At 41.4% G+C, this 18,792-nt stretch overlaps 1 protein-coding gene across 10 annotated transcripts in view; it reads right to left on the reverse strand.

Moving 5' to 3' along the window:
• Positions 1 to 18,792, reverse strand: part of NEO1 (neogenin 1) — a 228,917-nt gene that overhangs the window by 12,077 nt on the left and 198,048 nt on the right. For 7 of the 10 annotated variants that reach the window (XM_031956660.1, XM_031956656.1, XM_031956654.1 and 4 more), the window contains exons 19-24: positions 17,824 to 17,931; positions 11,853 to 12,047; positions 10,993 to 11,025; positions 8,195 to 8,263; positions 4,493 to 4,640; positions 435 to 673 (exon numbers count right to left, since the gene is read on the reverse strand). In XM_031956660.1, the coding sequence (XP_031812520.1) occupies positions 435 to 673; positions 4,493 to 4,640; positions 8,195 to 8,263; positions 10,993 to 11,025; positions 11,853 to 12,047; positions 17,824 to 17,931 (792 nt within the window). The remainder of the gene's footprint in view (positions 1 to 434; positions 674 to 4,492; positions 4,641 to 8,194; positions 8,264 to 10,992; positions 11,026 to 11,852; positions 12,048 to 17,823; positions 17,932 to 18,792) is intronic. The other 3 variants (XM_031956658.1, XM_031956657.1, XM_031956651.1) reach the window with 1 other exon arrangement.

Below are 18,792 nucleotides of genomic sequence, written 5' to 3' on the forward strand. Positions count from 1 at the left end.
TGTATGCTTACACTCTTTGAAAAGTCGGGTCTTCACAGATAGTATCACCATTGAGCCTTTTAGCCCCTGAATTAATATAATCCAGACCAATAACATTTTAGCTAAATCTCAAGAGAAGTGAGGACAACGACATGATAACATGACACGGGTATCAAATGATCTCTTTTTTTCAATACAACTTTGATGGGATCAATCTTGTCAAACAAAGTGAGCAGGGAAACTAACTCCTTGTTGGCTCATCACTCACAACAAGCTATCCCCAGACCATCTATGGAAATGTTGTGTAAGCAAAGATATTTTATGAAATTAATTCTTTAAACACTGCCAAAATCAAAAAACATCTGCAAAGTGTTGAAGACAATTTTAACAAAAGCCTACAGTCTTCATTCACATAAGGAGTGGGAATGGGGGAACTTTTCACTGACAACTAATACCTCTGTATGAATTTCTTCTTTGATGGATATTGCTGTCCATGGAATTATCCACAGGGGTGATATCTTGGGAGTTTCGTGGAATTGGGGTGTCAGTCATGATTGGGTTTGGGTCTGGAGACTTATCAATAGGCTTTAACTCTAGCCTCTCATGATGGATCCAAAGGTCTGGAGGTTTGACGTCTTTGGAATTTCCTTTGTATTTATGGGAGCCATTCACAGATTTGCAGGCAGCTCGTTTCCTATGTAGAAAAATAAAAAATATAATTAAACATACAATCAAAACTCCTTATAACACTTTTCTGTGAACAACATAAAGATCAGTTTCCTATCTATAAATGCAAATACAAGATCTGCCCATGTGATAATAGGCAAGAGATAGGAACTGGTTGTTGAAGTAGAAATGTTTACATTACAGAGTGAAGGAAAAACTCAAGATCAGAATTTGTGTTAGAAGGAAAACTGTTTTAGAGGGTTTAGAGAATGGAAAGGAACAATGAAATGACCTAAAATTCCACAATTCTCAAAAGGTTTAAAAGCACTCAAGAGTGAACTTGTAAAACTACCCAAGGAAACACTTAGAATAATGAAGAAAAAGAGGATATTAATTCATTGGCTAATTTATATCTTAGAAGTCTATATCCAGCAGAGAAAAGAAAAGGCAGGTAAAAGGAGAAAAGATATAAACACAGTATATGGCTGTGAGAAGTGGGAATAAAAACACTTATTGATGGAGCTGTTAATTAATAAAATGATGATGTAAAACTATTTGAAATTAACGCATACTCTGATCCTCTAATTCCACTTCTGGGGACGAATCCCAGTGAAGTGAAAGTTCACTAATATATTCCAAGCAGCACTCTTTATAGGTGCACAAAACTGGAAAGTGTATCCACAGTGACTGGGAAATGGCTGATCAGACTGCGGCACACATGGGCCACACACACGCTGCACTCACTGTGAGGGATGGTAAATGTGAGAGATTCAGAGGAAGTTGGGAAGACCAGGGGAAGTATAACTGATGCAGAGCCAGGAGAATGAAATGACAACAATGCCAGAAGACAGCATCTGGTTCATGATGTCCGATCTGGTCTCAGAGAGCTGAGGATGGCTTCCTTCTTCCTGCAGTGACTGCTGCATTATACGCTCTCACTGTCAGCTGCAGTAGCTTTGTTAACATCTCCATCTGAATGGTTTTCTTTCATTATAAAAGAAGTTTCATTGGGTATGCGTGTCTGCTTCTTTGGGAAATAGGGGATGAAAAGGGACAGCAGCTTTAAACCAAATCCACCAAGAAGTCATTTTTAAAAAGAATGAATGGCAGTGTCAGCAATCCTGAGGTTCAGAACAAGCTGAGGGAGGCTGCTGAAGAATGCGAAGTCAGATGAAAGAGATCGTGAAAGACACGGACTGAGCTAGAAGGGTCTTCAGGGGACATCAGGTTGAACCCCAGCATTTTACAGATAAGGAAACGAAGGCATAAACAACCTTAGGGTCAAGAACCAGTGTCTGTGGCAGGATTTGAACTTGGGCCTTCTCAACTCCAATCCAGGATGCTTCTCTCAAAAGGCATTGGGCTTTTTTTTTTTTTTTAAAGTGATGCTGAGGAAAAAATGATAATAAAAAGGGGGATTGGACTGTTTATGCATGTGGAAATGATGGCAATACAGAAGGCAGAACTGCTCAACTCTCATTTTCCCTGTCTTCTCTGCCAAGGATGATGATGTCTGACCTGAAAAGGGTCGCACATAAATGGTGTTCCAGAACTTAGAACCCAAGATAATTAGGGGGGGGTCCCATGAAGGGGGACAGCTGTTCTTGACTTCAAGTCACCAGACCCAGATGAATGGTTTCCAACACAGAATTGATAGAGAAGCCTGCTGGGCTTCTGTCAGGGCTGGAGAAGGCTAAATACCTCCACCTGTGCTCTAGAGGTTCATAAGCACGTGGCTATTTGGGGATCAGATTTGTTCTGCTTGGTTCCAGAAGTCAGATTTAGGAAGAATGGACAGATGCTGCAAAGAAGCAAATTTAAGTTTGAGTAGGGGAAATCTTCCTCACTGTCACGCCATCCAAAATTGGAATGGATGTTCTGGAAAATAACAGGCTCACTTTTGCTAAAAGTCTTTGAACAGTTGGTATGATTTGGATTAAACTAGCTCTAAATTCCTTTTTAATTGAGATTTTCCAATCAATTCTTTAAGACAAGGGATACAAGTTAGTGGAGTCTGAAGATTCATTTATGTATATGGCTACCTAATCTTTTTTAAAACTATGAACATCAAAAAGCTGAAAATTTTCACATACAAGGTAGAACAGAATAGGATTACATGCGAAGCACCTTGCTTTGAAAAATCATATATAACAAACTCAATGTTACTTACAAAGCTGTATGTGTTTCCTTCTGTTCTCTTTTGTGCAATTTCAAATCCTTTTAATAATCTTCTTTGAGAGGTGACATTACAGGCAGAAACATCCCTCCCTGTTTGTCACGGCCTTCTAACCACTATCTATAATACTTAAGTCTTTTAACAGATACTTTTCAATCTATAAATTATGTGCATGATATCCAGTTTATCCATTTAAAAAAAAAAAGCATGCTGGATATGCCTATTTGATTTTAGGTTTGAGATAAAAAATAGAGTCCAAGATTGTAAGTACTGGCAATGGAACTTCAGAAAACGTTAAGTTTATAGGGACAGATGAATGTAGCCACCAAATGTAAAAGATATTTCCTGAATAAAGAGTCTAAAGTGGAAAGAAATTTTAATTTAAAAAATAACAAGATAAAAGAAAATGAGAGATAGCCATCAGAATATATGTTAAAGGACACCAAGAAGAGTGCATATTCTCTCCTAGGGAATGATTCTAAAACTAGAAAGAAAAAAGAAAGATGTAGAGGCAAAAAAAAAAAAAAGAGAGAGAAAAAAAAAAGAGATTCATAATGATAACTCAAAAAAAGTACATGAAGCCAACACCAGTGACCATTTGTGAGGCTTCTAAAAACACAAAAATGAAAATCCTGTAAAATCTTGATTCCCACTAACTGAGCAGGACCTCACCTGTAGTCTTACAGTAAAGATCCTCTGGGCCAAGGACATCCTAATAATCATTCAGAAGAAACTGTTTTTAAACATTTCTTATGCTTTTTTAAGTAGCACACACAGAATGACTAGAGGAAGATGCTAGGCTTAGCTATGTCAAGGTCTTGGGAGGAAAGTCAAGACTTATATTGATAGTTTAGCTAACTGCAATCCCATTTGAAGCTGATTAAGAAAAAGTTTCTTTGTAGAACCAATCTCTTTCTGAGAGAGAGAGACCAAATAACAAGGTCATCAGGCTGAAATACTCCAAGTAATTCATCACACTTATTGATAAGCGCTCTCTCACTATCTAAACTTCCTCTTCCTCAAATTCTTTCAGGTCCTAAAATCACACAATAGGCTACAGAAACATTATTCATATCAACATTCAACAAATAATTTATAAATCTTTATGCCAATTTATTAACTTTTATTTCTGTTATTGTAATTAAGAGTTCTTCCATATATCTGTTTGAAAACATTGTTTGCTGACTTCTAATACATGTACTTGAAATAAAACTGGTTCTTTAAAAATATTTTAAAATTAGTTGAATTGGTCTTTACTCCATTAGGTGAAATATATGAGGTGTGACTATACCCTAGGTGTCACATATTTACATACTCACCCATGTTTAACATTTGGCATGCTTTATGAACATGTACAGAGAAATGAATTATTGCAGGTCTAAAAATAGCTAAATGGAACTAAAAAATTATCTTCAAATTATTTAGGGACAAAATCTTTCTTTCTCTATTTCCTAGTTAACCTATGCACTGGAATGACTTTAGTTGCTCCTTCATACATACAGGCTGAAGTCACAGGTAAACTTATCTCAATGGAGTGAGTCTTCCTTAAGACAGATACAATGTACTCATACATTACCATCCCAGACGCTTTTTTCTTTTCTACAATGACCCTTCCTCCTTTCTCCCTCTTTCCCAACTCCAACAAAGCTGCGGCAGAACGGGAGTTCTTACTTTTTCTGGTGCGAGGTGGTGCGACGAGTGCAGAACACAGCGATGATCACCACCACCACAATGGTGAGGACACCAATGGAGACTATGATGACCAAGAGCATGTTACTGTCTAGAGGGGAGGTGGGACTTCCATGAGGACTGTTACTACCTGAAAGGAGGAGAAAAAAGCAGGTTGGTTAATGTATGGGGGAATCCTGAACACAATAAGGATAGTGAAGGACATTAAAACTCCTACCCTGTCCTACTTAAATAAAGCCTTTTTATTTAAACACCTCTCTCTGGTGTTTCAAAGCACATAGCCTGATCTTATGGAACCCACATCATAAATCAGGTCACATTTTCACTGACTTTTAGAATAACAATAATAATAAGCATTTATACCAATAGTCTGTATAGAATACTTTTATGTTAAAATGAAAAAGAGTTCTGCTATCTCCCTTGGTCCTCATGATAACTCTGGGGAAGCTGTGGAAATGTTACTCCTAAGGTACAGTTTTCATGGAATGTAAAGCCGGAGGAGAACTAAGTAACAAACCATGCTCACAAGGCCCTCCCCCTTTTACTGAGGAATCGCGGGCTCAGAGGAGGCACCTGTGGCCACTTAGTTCGGACCCAAGCCTTCTAACTTCAGGTCTGCTGCTCTCTCTGCCACATGAGGCTGTCTTTAATCACAATTTCAAAGACGCATTTCCTTAAGAAAAAAAATCTTTCCCTCCCCCTGCTCCCAATTTTCAGAGAACAAAATGTGGGCATTTCCTTCTGCCGTGCAAAGGCAGTGTAGGATAGCTCTGGAGTCAGGAAGACACAGGCCAAGTTCTGTTTCAAACACACCTGGCTCAGCGATTATGGTCAATGTCTTGGGCAGTTAAGACATTAAATTGAAGAACAATTATGGATTTTCATTGAGAGGAGAGTTTCCTCACTGACAGTACTCTCTACCATAAATCCTGGGTCTGGTCCAAAAACAATGCTGACAGCAACTCCTCTGTGCCTTCATATTCTCGGGTCATCTCCTACCATAATCACAATGGACCCATCACACACATAGCAATTCCTCCTACAATTCTCTGTATGTCTTGAAGGAAAGAAGGAAATAAGCTGTTATTAAGTACCTACTCTGTGCTACCTACCCACTGTGCTAAGTGTTCTATAATTTAGCTTGGTCATGCATTCCACAAACTCATCCTTCCAGGATAATGTCACACTGCATATCTCCATGAGGGCTACATTTTCACCAAATTAGATTCCTGTCTTGTACACACCTAGCTTTTATTCCTGCCATTTACTAAAACTAAAATGTCATCCTCCCAATTTCTGTTGAATGGGATCCATTACTTCAAGGAAACTCTGCAACTTCCTCTATAAAATTTTCCTTGATCTCTAACAGAAAATCATTGTTTTATTTGTTAGGATCTCACATAGTATTTTATGTACCTGCTGCATATTCAGAAGGTTATCAAACACCTATTGTATAAAATGTCTACAAAGAAACACCTCAAATGTATACAATAGTCAAAATGAACTACAGATCTGAAGGCTGAAAGAAATATCTGACTTTGTAGGTACTGCTGAGACTTGGTGGGATAAAGCCATGGTTAGAACATGGCTCTGAATAAGTAGATGTTATGCTAATGAAACAATTCTCTAATGTTGAGGTGGGTCGGTGGCCTTTTGGTTTGGATGCTCCCTCAGTGCTCCTAACCCAAAGCCTCGGTGCCTGTGCATTCTGCATGCCTCTTGCTTCTCTCCTTCCATGAATGCACCACACATGGTGGGTGCCTTCTCATGACATTTGAGGGAGAGCCATGGAGCCCTTCTGCTGTCCACTGTGAGTCAGCCAATAGGCATTTATGAAGCTTTAGATGTGAAGTTCTGAGAAAGAAAGGAAAGGTAAAAATGCCTCTTCCCTCAAGGACCTCACATTCAAATGGAGAAGACAAACTAGGAAATAACTCCTACAAAAGATTTAAGGGGCTTTAAGGAAGCTGAGAGGTGGTAAGGCTCCAGCAAAGCTGTGGTGAAAGGAGAAAAGGGAGCTGTGTCGGCACAAGTGGACTGAAGAGGGATGGGAGGGCAATGTTCGGAAGGAGCAGAGCGGAGGAAGTGCTAGACACAGGCGGCCAGCTGGAAGGTCACAGTGTCTCAGTGCGAGAGGTCATGAGGGCCTGAACGAGGGCTGCCACCGTATGACAGATGGAGACCCAAGGGAGAAAGCCTGGCTGTGGTGGGTTGAGACTGAGGGACCGGGAGGCCGGCGGCATCTTGACAAGAAGAGTGATCTTCTGGAGGGGAGATGAATTGGGCATGTGGAGCCTAAGGGTCACATGTCTGAATGACTGAAAAATTACAAGAAGGTACATAGGAGACCAATGAAAAACAAGCTGATTAAGTGCCATGGCAGCCTCTTCTTAACTGAAATAAGGTCATGGGAGCAGCTAGTGATCCTACATTGAACCAGAATGGGCACTGAGATCACGCATCAATTGTAATTGATAGTCAAGGACCCTGGGCATGCTTTCAGGGCTCAGTTACTAGAACGGATAAAATATATGCATGATGTTATCAGAGATACATCCTGAATGCACCTCCTTGTATCTCATCAAAGAGGAATTCTTCATTTGAGGACTAAAAGATTCATGTTGTTTCAAACTAACAAAGTATGGGTGTCCTGGAGGATATAAAGATTGAATTAAGTAGTTTTGATTGAATACCTTGAAATGTATCTTATTTTTAATATTTTAACTGGCCAAGGGATTTCTTTTGAAAAAGTGGCACTATTTAGTTGCAAGTCACCATCTTTCTTTGCCAATGAATGCACCAGCTGACTAGCAACTACTAACCTGAATATTGCAGCTACTAGATTAGACTCGGACCACTATGTTGTGCTCCAAAACAGGTGAGAGCTTTTTTTTGGTCACAAACTCTTCTGGAGTCTGATGAGGTCTATGGACTCCCTTTTCAAAATGATATTGGTTTTAAAAATTATGATAGAAGAGGTAAATGAAAATAAAAATCTATTTTTTTCCATCTCAGCATACAGAACCCTTAAAATCTATCCATGAACCCCTTGGAGGAAGGGCAGTCCTTGGGAATTGGGTTAAGAACTCCTACTCTAAAAGAAGAGACAAAGGAAATAGAAGCTATTCTCTTGGTAGTATTTAATGTTTTAGTATTATATTATGAGAAAGATAGTACTGAGACACCACCAACCCATAAGAAAGGAGTCTTAAATTTGTATAACTGATGGGAGAGGCATTTCTAGTGAGCTAAGAGCTCTGGATTGAATCCTGGTCCCATTCCTTCTATGTGAGCTTGACAAAGTCATGGAACTTCTCCAAGCCTCTGTTTCCTTATGCACAAAATGGGACCAAGATTTGCCTACCTTCTGAGGGTATTGGAATGATGAAGGGACATGTATTGGACAAAGAGGAAATTCCTGAAAGGTAGCTGGCTAAAGAACACAGCCCTGGGCTGTGAGCCCCTAGGCAGGTCACAGAGCTAATTATTGGGAACCCTGGCTTTCTCTTTATTATCTGCCTTGGCTAGAGTAAGTTACCAAGTGGCTTTGGACATACCAAAGTACAGAACATTTAAATGTATGAAGCATATGCTTCACACAACAGACCCTAGGGGAGGCAGTTTGGAGATACAGAAATGCTTCTCTCGCCTGCCGAGCTGCACTGGAGCTGGGGAAGGTCTTACCACTCATCGGAGGCTTGTAATCAGATCCTGTGTCTGGAGGCCTGCTTCCTTTTCCTGAAGACCCTGAAGCTGAAGAAGAAACCAATCAGGAATCACTCATTCAGTCTGAATTTATCCCATTCCCACTCCACAGCTTGATGGTTAATGGGCTTCTATATGTATTTTTTCACTTGAGGAAACAGGGAATATAGAGTGGCACAGAGACAGCAAGCATTACATTTCTATGTAATGGGAATTGTGTAGGTCTTATATGTGTGGAAAGATTCTCACATGTAGCTCTACTACCCTGGCATCTGGAAGGAACTTTTGGTACAGTTTGGGAGAAATTTTACATGACTGTCAAACATTCCATAGAGATTATGCGAATAGGGGATGAGACAGTCTCTATAAGGAAAGAAGCCAGTTAGTATCAAAAAGAAGCAAAGTCATCATTTGAATTGAATTGAATTGAAGTGAAATTCCAAAAGAAATTGAAGGAAATGAAGTTCTAAATTGAAGGAATGGAAGCGAGGTGCCCACCTTAAGTTGTTTAAACAACTCTAATGTGAATGAAGAGTGAACTCACTTTAGTGTGGGCTACAGTGTTCTCACCCAGTCTTTAGATTCAAAATCAAATGTACTTTAGGTATAATAAGGAATATAAGTAATGGGTATAAGGCTGGTGTCACTGTCAGTCCTCCTGTCCTAATGAGTTAGTCAAGTATCAAATGTTTAAATCTGGACAGGGAAGAGAAGTCTCTTGGTGCTGCTGCTAACTCCAGTGTCTGTGACCTTCTTTTCTCGGAAGAGTAGTCTACAGGGGCCTGTCAAAAAAAAGACAAGGTCCTTCCCTACACCACCCCAATTTCATTTTATTGGCATGTCTTTAAACTCATCTAATATACTCTAAAATCAGGTAAAATTTTAACAAGCAAAGGAAATCATTAGAAATTCTTTCATGGACCAATCCTGATTTTTACACTGTTTTACTATAAAACTTGTTACTCAGCACTTTTACCATCCAGCATCCTCACTTTACTCAATTAATGTCTTAGAAATCAGTAAACAGTAGCGTTAATACACTTTGGAGGAGACTTGATAAAAATGCAAAGTTAAAGTCATCTCTGATAACTGCTCTTCATGCATAATAAACCTAGAAGGAAAAATAACATCTGCTACCACTTCCCCCTTCTCCCTCCCCCACCCCCCCGCCAATGTCGTGTAGGCAGAAAGTAACAAGTTACAGAAGAAAGAAAGAACAAGAACAAGTTTACAGAAAATCAAATGACCAGAAATATAAAAAACTGGAACTCCTTTTGAAAGGCAGTAGTAACAGGGAAGCATTTCTTAAAGAAATCCTGCCTTGAGAGTCACAGAAAAAGCTATCTTTGAATCATTTAGAATAAATCTAAGTGTCTCAGTGTTTTCCATTAGATTGAAGCTAGAGTTTTGTAGCTCAAATGTAGAGAAAGATGAATTTTTTTTCAGAAATAGGGGATCTAGAATTGGAAAACTCCCTCCTTCTTGATTTTACTCTCTCTCAATCCATCACAGCATCTTTAGGCTTGTGATTCTGTTATAAACACTAATAAAGACATCTAGCTCCCTGGAAGGAATTTAATAGTCTGAAATATAAATGCATTTCATGAAGATCCTAAACTCTGAGTTTTCTCACTTCTAACAGAAGCCTTAACATGTTCTTTATTTCTTATTATCTTTTAAGTGTCTTAGAGGCTGAACTGCCAAAATTCATTCTTTTTATATTCTCAGAATAAGTAACTACTACCTTAAAAAACACACACACAAAATCAAAATTCATCAGTAAGAAAAGGACTGATTTAAATACAGTCACCATTTAAGTACTTACACTGAAGAGGCAGTGCTAATTATTCTAAGACTACTGAAATATGAGACTAAATTATCTTTTTGTTTCCTTTTAAAGCATTCTTGACCTTGTTTTCAAAGTTATATTTTTAAGTGAAAAGGCTAAAAAATATAGCTCTGAATTGAACATATCCTAATGGAGTAGTAGAAAATTATAGGTTTAAAGTAAATTAAAAAATTTTAAATTCTGGGAGATTATGAATTCACAGAATCATACACACAGAGCTGAAGGGAACCTCAGAGGCTACTAATCCCATCCCCCTCATTTCACAGATAGGTAATTCAAGGCTCAGCGAATCACACAATTTCCCTAAAGTTAGATGAAGCTCATGTTCATGTTCACAGAACGTTGTCCAAGGCCAGAGAACACTCTCATGGCCTCTGCTTCTCAGGGGCAGTCATAGCCCTACCCCAATGATGGGGCCATCCTCAGCCTCAGATCCCTGTACAAAGGAGAGCTTCACCAGCTCTGATTGCCAACCCATTGTGGCAATCTGGCTCCAAATCAGATTTTCCAGGAGCTCCCTCAAGTGAGCTGTTGGAGCTCCTTCCCCACCCTTGGTCCACAAATGGGATTTCCAGGCAGACTTGTTTCCCTTTGGATGAGCAGGTGTGTGGTTGCTTGACAAAACATGCGCTAACTGGGAAAGAACAAGCCACGGGACAAAAAAGCATCCCTCTTTTGTCCTATGGCTTGTTCTTTCTCAGTTAGTGCATGAAATATATCCATGTGGCTCTTTGATATTTTAAAAAATTATTCTATATCATCTTCACCTATAAGAACATTTTCACAAGATAAAAGACAGCTTGAGCTGATGACCATATTTCTTGTTTTTTTATTTTTTTTATTTTACTGTTGGCTTTTCAAATTATATTTTAGTAGATTCACAAAATTCCCTTTTAGTCATTAAGTTTGTTTTGATTAAGTTTTTTACCTTGGTCATTAGGCATTTTGTCAGAAGAATCCGCTGCCAGGCCAAGCACAGGGAAGAAAAACAAGAGCAAAGTCACCAATGCGCAGGTGGGACAGAGGGGGAGCACGCGCCAAAGGAGTGCAGCTGCCCCTGCTCCTGCCATCAGTCAGACCTCAGGCCTCTTCTACATGGCGGGGCCTCCCTTCACCTCCCCGGGGCTTTCTGCCCACCCCCCAGGCCGCCAGCAGAGTCTCATTGGCTCATGGTCTCAGCCGCAGTGGGTGCCTCCTGGATCCAGGCCAGTGCAGAAGGTGGGCCTCGAGGGCCTAGGACCCAGGAACCCACAGCCTTGACTACCTAGGTGGGATGGGGAAAAGGAGGCTCACACTTATTCCTGAGGGAGAAAAGTCTGTCATTTTCACAAATAAAATGTAAGCTAGAACACTGTAAGCAGAGAATATATGGAGGCAGATGAGCAGTTGAAGAGGGAAGGATCCCTTCTAAGGGAGGGGATATAGGGAAAACTTCTGCAGGACAGGACACCAAAGCTGAGTCTGGAAGGAAGGCAAAATGGAAAGAGATTAAGGTAGGAAGGTCTAGATAAATGCATGGAGGCAAGAAGGGCAAGAGGGGACCAGGGAATGACTAATAGTCCAGTTTGGCTAAAGCAAGATTGCAGAGAATATAGTGAGAAATAAGGCTGGAAGGGCAGGTTGGAGGGAGGAGTAAAAGATAAACTGATCCCACCATCCATCCTGTTTGCTTCCCATCTTCTCCAACTGTACAAAAGCAACATGTGAATCCTTTACTTTTCCCCTACCAAGGAGGTGAGACTTGTCATGTCTGTGAGAATGAGTTAAGGATGAGTTGGGATACTTTACCTTTAGGTGTTCGAAACTGGACAGCTTCAGACATTGGCCCCATGCCCTTGGAGTTGCGGGCTTGGATTTTGAAGTAGTATGGTGTGTCAAGCGTTAACTCCTGGATCTGGTGAGTTAGTCTGTTCCCCACCACTGGTTCAATAACCCAGTCGTGAATCTCTGCATTCACATCTGTACTGTAGTAAATGATATAGCCTGTCCAAAAGATGTAGTGAGAGAATAAATCTTAGGTGCTGTTTATGATAATAAATCTTAGGTGATACTAATAAATAGAGAAACTGACTACAGGAAATCTTAAGCAGAAGGTTAAGAAACCTATATTTTATTCAGGTAGAAAAGCAGACAGATATAATCACTATAATCATTTAAAAAGTTAAAAACCATTGAGAATTTTCCTGTTTTACATCTTTTGGAAGGCAGGTTAAGGGCAGGAAAAGAACAGAGGTTTTTGCCATCATTCAGTCTGCTGTCCCCTCCTTTGATGTCTTTAGGCAATAAACTGAGGACAAGAGGATGTGGCAGATGGGGCAAGGGAAAGAAAGAAAGGAGAACAAGGTCAGACCCAGTTCTATTTTAAAATACCAAAGTGATACTGTTATTTAAAAAGGAAACAATGCAATTTTCCTTAAAACTAATATTTATGGAAAACTCAGACTAAAATCTGGCAATGACCTAAAATACCAAAAAGAATGGCAAAATGCCAACTGATTCAGGATGAAAATCTCAACAAAATCTCATCAATAACTCAAGGTATCTTTCTTCCCCCAGAGCTACTTGGTTACACATCCTTGCCTATTTACTAACTCCACCAGAGGGCACCCAGCACATGTGTTCCATCTATACACAGAAAGCTAGTCTTTTTAGTACCTGTTCTATCAGGGATTTCCTTCTGCTTCACTGAGTTCAAGTGTTACAATGTGCATTTGATGAAGCACAATGGAAACAAAAGAATCTGCCACTCACAGCCACCTCCAGACCAGGAGATGCAAATGAAAAACCTATACAAAAAATAACACTTAGTCCCACTTTAGCTATCAGTAATAGAAAGCCAGAGAAAGCCAACATTCAGCTGACAGAAACCCAGATGCTGGTCCTGAGCCTGAAAAGAATAATTAAGATACCAAGTTCCCTTCTCAACAACCACCTTTTAAAAGGAATAAATGGGTATGCTATATATTCCACAAGCCAACGTGGAAGGATGAGATGTTTTTAAGTATACCCTATGAAGAAGAGAATCATCACTACATGGCGTCTTGTCTCAGAGCTTCTCATAGGCCAAAGGTCTAAAGATATGTAGTTTTAATGATGATTGCAAATGCAGAGTAGTAATTGGAGGCAGAAAAATTTAGGGAAAAGAATGAATTAAAAATCTGATCTGAATCCTGGAACCTTAGTTTTTAAAAGGTACTTTTCTTTTTTAAAAAAATTTTTTATCATAGCTTTTCATTTACAAGTTATATGCATGGATAATTTTTCAGCATTGACAACTGCAAAACCTTTTGTTCCAATTTTTCCCCTCCCTCCTCCATATGGCAGGATGACCAATACATGTTAAATATGTTAAAGTATAAATTAAATACACTATATGTACACATGTACAAACAGTTATTTTTCTGTAGAAAAAGAATCAGACTTTGAAATAGTGTACAATTAGCCTGTGAAGGAAATCAAAAATGCAGGCAGGCAAAAATAGAAGGATCAGGAATTCTATGTAGTAGTTCATAGTCATCTCCCAGAGTTCTTTCGTTGGGTGTAGCTGGTTCAGTTCATTACTGCTCTATTGGAACTGATTTAGTTCATCTCATTGCTGAGGATGGCCACATCCATCAGAATTGATCATCCTATAATCTTGTTGTTGAAGTATATAATGATCTCCTGGTCCTGCTCGTTTCACTCAGCATCAGTTCATATAAGTCTCTCCAGGCCTAAAAGCTTCCTTTCTGAAGAATGAGGGTTCCATTATTACTTTACATTAAGAACACTGAAGGGAATTCAGAAATTGGTCCACATGGATCAATGTTGTGATATGGGACCAAGAATTGGAGTGAAGCAAATACTTTATAAAACACTTCATTAAATTTCTCTCAGTCCCAGGGGGAGTGAATCCACTAATCTTTGGATATTCTTAGGACTCAACTAACTCACTATGGCTAACTGGCTCCAGATCATCCCAGCAGACCTGACACCATGCTATACATTCCCTCCAGCTGCCCATCCTGATATCATGGACTCCTATCCAACTATTACAGAGGAATTAAATCAATACTACCATGCTGCCATTATACTTGGAAAAGAAGTGTCAATCGTTTGTCCAATCAATCAATCAACTCATAATACTAATGACATCTCAGGTACTCTATTCCCTGGCTACCACTCCACATATCCATGGCCTCCCTATATTAGAAAGTCAACTCTAGTAATAATCCCACTTTTGGGGGGCAGGGTTACCCAGAATGTAGGTTAGAGCCTGATACTGACTCAGACTTAATAAATGCTTTTTTCAATAATCTGTTTATCATCAAGGTCCCTGAATGCGAGGCAAATTTTGTTCCCTTACCGGATAGAGGAAGGAGGCATTTTTATAAGGGTTCTGGCTAATGAAATAGAATTTGGAGCAGGGCACTTAGTCCAACATGCTCATTTTGCAAATGAAAAAAGAGAACCTGAGTCTGAGTAACTGCCTGAGGCCAGAAAGATAATAAGAATCAGAGGCAAGATATGAAGTTGGGTCCTTCAAATCCAAGTCAAGAAACATTTAACAAATGCCTGTCAAGTACCTGCCAAGCACTGGGAATATTAAAAAAAAAAAAAAAAAAAAAAAAGTACCAAATAGTCCCAGACAAAATGTATGCAGAATTAACTGGAGGAAATCCAAGAAGGGGGACACAAATACTGAGGGAGATCAGGAAAAGCTTCTTGAAGAAAGATGAGACTGGCTGAGACTGGAAGGAAGCTGGAGAGACCAAGTGGGGGAGAAAAGGAGGAAGTGAAGTCCCACATGGAGAACAGGCAGTAAAAATGTGTGTGTGTGTGTGTGTGGGGTGTGTGTCTGGAAATGGAGTGCTGTGTTTGAAGAATGGCCCAGAGGTCAGAATCACTAGATTGTAGAGTAGATGAACAGAAGTAAGATCAGATGACTGGAAGCTTAGGAGGGGATCAGGTCATGAGGACTTGTCAAGGCAAAATAGGATTTTACATGTGACCTTGGAAGAGGGAGAGGGAAAAAAGGAGGGAGAGAAGGAGAGAGGAGGGGAAGGAGGGAAAAAGGAAGGGAAGGGTGGAGGTAGAGAGAAAGAGAAAAAGAGAGAGGGAGGAAGAGAGAGACAGAGACAGAGAGGGAGAGGGCGAGAGGGACAGAGATAGAGAGAAATAGAAACAATAAGACAGACAGATGGAGAGACACAGAGACAAAGAAAGAAAAAAAACTGGAGATAGGGAAAGACAAAAAGAAAGAGACAGACACAGAGACAGAGAGAGGGAAGAAGGGAGAAGGAAGGGAGAGTGAGAGGGAAAAGAGGAGGGGGAAGAGAGGGAGGGAGAGAGAATGAGTCCGACCTGCATTTTAGGAAGCACAACTTGGAAGACAGACTGCAACGGGGAGAGAGATTTGAGGCAGGAGAGCGGTCAGCAGAAAACAGCCCCCATGTTAGGGTGGCAGCAATGCAAGAGGAGAGGACACATATACAAGAGATTTGATTATGTATATTTAGATTATGTAGAAAACATGTAGAATTAATGGAACTTGGCAAATGGTTAGATCTCAGGGGTAAAAGAGTGAAGATTCCAGGGAGAAAGTCTGGGTGTCTGGGGGAACAGCGGCACCTTCGAGACCATTAGGACAGTTAGAAAAAGGGGAGGATTTGGGGGGAAATGAGATCAGCTTTGGGCCGGTGGAATTCAAGAACCCAAAATGCCAAATGGGGAGCTGAGAGTGGAGATTAGCTGGGCGGTCTGGACAGGTAAGGAGGGCTGAGAATTTCTGTAGGAAGATGGCGATGGGAGCCGTGTGAACTGAGAGGAGGTGAAGGAGTGCTGAGAAGACAAGATCGGAAGAGGAGGCACAAGCTGGATGGGGAGGATGGGGAGCGGTCAGACTGGCTGGGGTGGAGGCGAGTACAGGGAGAGGCCTGGGAGGGGCCCAGTACCAACAACCGGAGGCCAAGGCCAAGGACAGAAAGAAGGAAGAAGCTGTGAGAGCGGGAAGATGAGAGACGGCCAGCAGAGGCTGGGGCTTGGGCCTGGGGTCAGTGTGGACCTCTGCCTGGCTTCCTTGTCTACACGGCCGGGACAGTTGTGCCCACTTCACAGGGCCCGCATGCAGTAGTGCTTGATAAAAAGCTTGTTCCTTCTCCCTCTGTCAGTAACTCGGTGGAGAGCAGCAGCCTGCGGAGGGGGCAGGATGGGGGGGGGGCTTGTTCATGTGAAGGAGGAGTAAAGGAGGCACCGGAGTGATGGGACAGGAGAAGGGGGCCATGGCGAGTCTCTGTGTGAAAGGGCAAAGGGCGGGGGTCAGGGCAGCCTGAGGATGAGGCTGGGAAAGCTGCATGGGGAGCAGGCTGGGGAGGATGGTGGAGGTGCAGGGAGATCAGAGCAAAACCAGGCAGTGAGCCGGGTCCTGTGGCCCTCTCCAGCTCTCAGGAGCACATAAAGAGGAGCAGGAGCAGCAGCGGGGGCAAGGGTCCCAGGCCGCAGGCTGGCAGGGGCCAAGGCGAGGGCGGCAGCACAGCCAGGGTCTGGGTGACAGCTCTGGGCACCGGGCGGGCTGGCGGCCGAACAGGCTCCGGCAAACTCACCCCCCGAGAAACACCTGAGCCCTGGCCCTCTCTGGGGAGGAGCAGGGATGGGGGAACTGGGGACATGAGTGAAAGGCCACCAGGCCGGAGAGAGCGGCCAGGATCCGAGAGTGTGAGAAAGTGGAGAAGGGGAGCAAGGAAGGAGGTTTTGGAAGAAGACGAGCCAGCTTTGTGCCGGGGAGGCCTGGGGTCAGGGTTCAGGGGTGTGGGGCTTACTGAGGGGAGGCAGAGAAAGTGATCTGCACCATGACTGGGGGGGAAGGGTCCGCCAGGTGGGAGCCTGCTACAATCCCTGAGGGACAAGCTGAGGGGGCGTCAGGCAGCACGTGTGTCTGGGGGCTCTGAGGAAGGCTGCGCCAAGGAGGATGGGACCTCCTCTCCTCCCCATGCGGTCTGCCGCCCACTATGCTGCCTCTTCCAAAGTCTTATGTGATCAAATTCTTATACCTGCTTTGTTCTCTCCCCACCCCCAAAGTCCTCACTTCTTTTCAGCCTATAATATTTTTGAGAAAACAATTCTAGTATTCTTCATCACCAATGCCTCCCCTAACCTAGGGTGCTTGGTCCTAGGAATCTTGGCCTTTGGGAAAAACCAGTTAGTGAGAACAGTTAGCCCTTTCTCAGTGAGAGGTTGAGAAGGCAGGATTCCCTCAGGTGGCCATTTAATTTAATACCTAAAGGAAAGAAAAGGGGAATATAAAGCTATAGGAATCTCCTGCAAACACTATGTGCTGAAATAAATTTTCTTTGCTTTCATGACAAAAACAATTCAACCTGACAAAGCTGCATAGAAATGGGATCACTTTATTTTATGTCATCATATTCTCACATAATAAACCTTTTTACATTCTAGGTCACTTCAAGTTTGTGACCATAGAGTAGCTCTACGAAACTAAGTATAATAGGTGGGATCTCTTTGAAGAGTTTTAAGACTATTCTTTTCTTTCATGTTTTCATCAATTCAGATCTCATTAGAGGCTATTTTTCCCATGGAATACAGAGCAAATTTTAAGCAAAAAGGAGACTTCCCAAAGTGAGAAGGACCAGAACATCAATAGAAACAATAGATGATCGATTGTTAGAATCCCAGAGATGAAACTTCCCTTGTTAGTATTGATTCAAGATCCCCATGGCTGAGCCTCTCACCCTGACCTTGGAGGCCCAGAAAAGCACTGTACCTGTAACTTTGCCATTAGCTTCAGAAGGAGGCTGCCAGTTCACGATTATGGTCCTAGGTTTTCCTTCTTTACTCACTACTGTCACATCTTTGGGTGGAGAAGTAGGAACTAGAAGGTAAAATACATTCACTTGAACACCATAAATATCTTTTAATGGTCTCCTCTAAAAATGTTAGTATGTCAAGCTGGCTGAACTATTGGAAATAGTTCTTGGACTTGGAATCCAACTGAGTCCCGGTTCTTCCACATGTCAGCTGGGCGACTAGCTGTAAAACTCTGCTCAAGTCAATTTATTCTTTTTGCCTCAGTTTCCTCATGTGCAAAATGAGGTGGAGAAGGAAATGGCAAGCCGCTCCTTCTTAGCCAAGAAAACTCCAGATGGAATCAGGGAGAGTTGGATACAACTAAGAAACCCCTACATCTAGCATATGCTGGTTATGTGACTATGGGGAAGTCTTAACATCATTTGAACCTCAGGTTTTTCAGCTATAAAATGGGAACAAGAAGGAGATCTGCACTTCTAATCTATAGATCTGTTGTGCGAAAGCCTTTTAATCATAATGGGGACCAAGAGGCCTGGCTATGAAGGGAGCACCTAGGCTCAAATTTCAGCTATCATTTACTACCTCTGGATCCCAGGGCAAAGTGAGATTCTTTTCAAGGCTTGTTTCATCATTTTTTTTTTTAAAGGAGGTTGGATTAATTATCTTCACAGTCCCTTTCATCTCTAAATCTCATGATTATGAAATCTTCAGACATACAATCTAAGAGAGCTTTACTCTTCTAAAACAACTGTCAGATAGGCCTGGAAATCGGAGGTTTGCAAATTGCCTTACAAACACTGATATCGTTCATTCTTCTGAAGAACTTTACAGGGAAGTGTTGCAATATTATCTCTGTTTTAACATGAGGAAACTGAGGACCAAAGAGACTGAGACTTGACTAGAAACAAGGGGCTATACTTCAGAG

Source organism: Sarcophilus harrisii, chromosome 2 (assembly GCF_902635505.1).
Source record: "Sarcophilus harrisii chromosome 2, mSarHar1.11, whole genome shotgun sequence".
Classification (NCBI taxonomy): domain Eukaryota; kingdom Metazoa; phylum Chordata; class Mammalia; order Dasyuromorphia; family Dasyuridae; genus Sarcophilus; species Sarcophilus harrisii.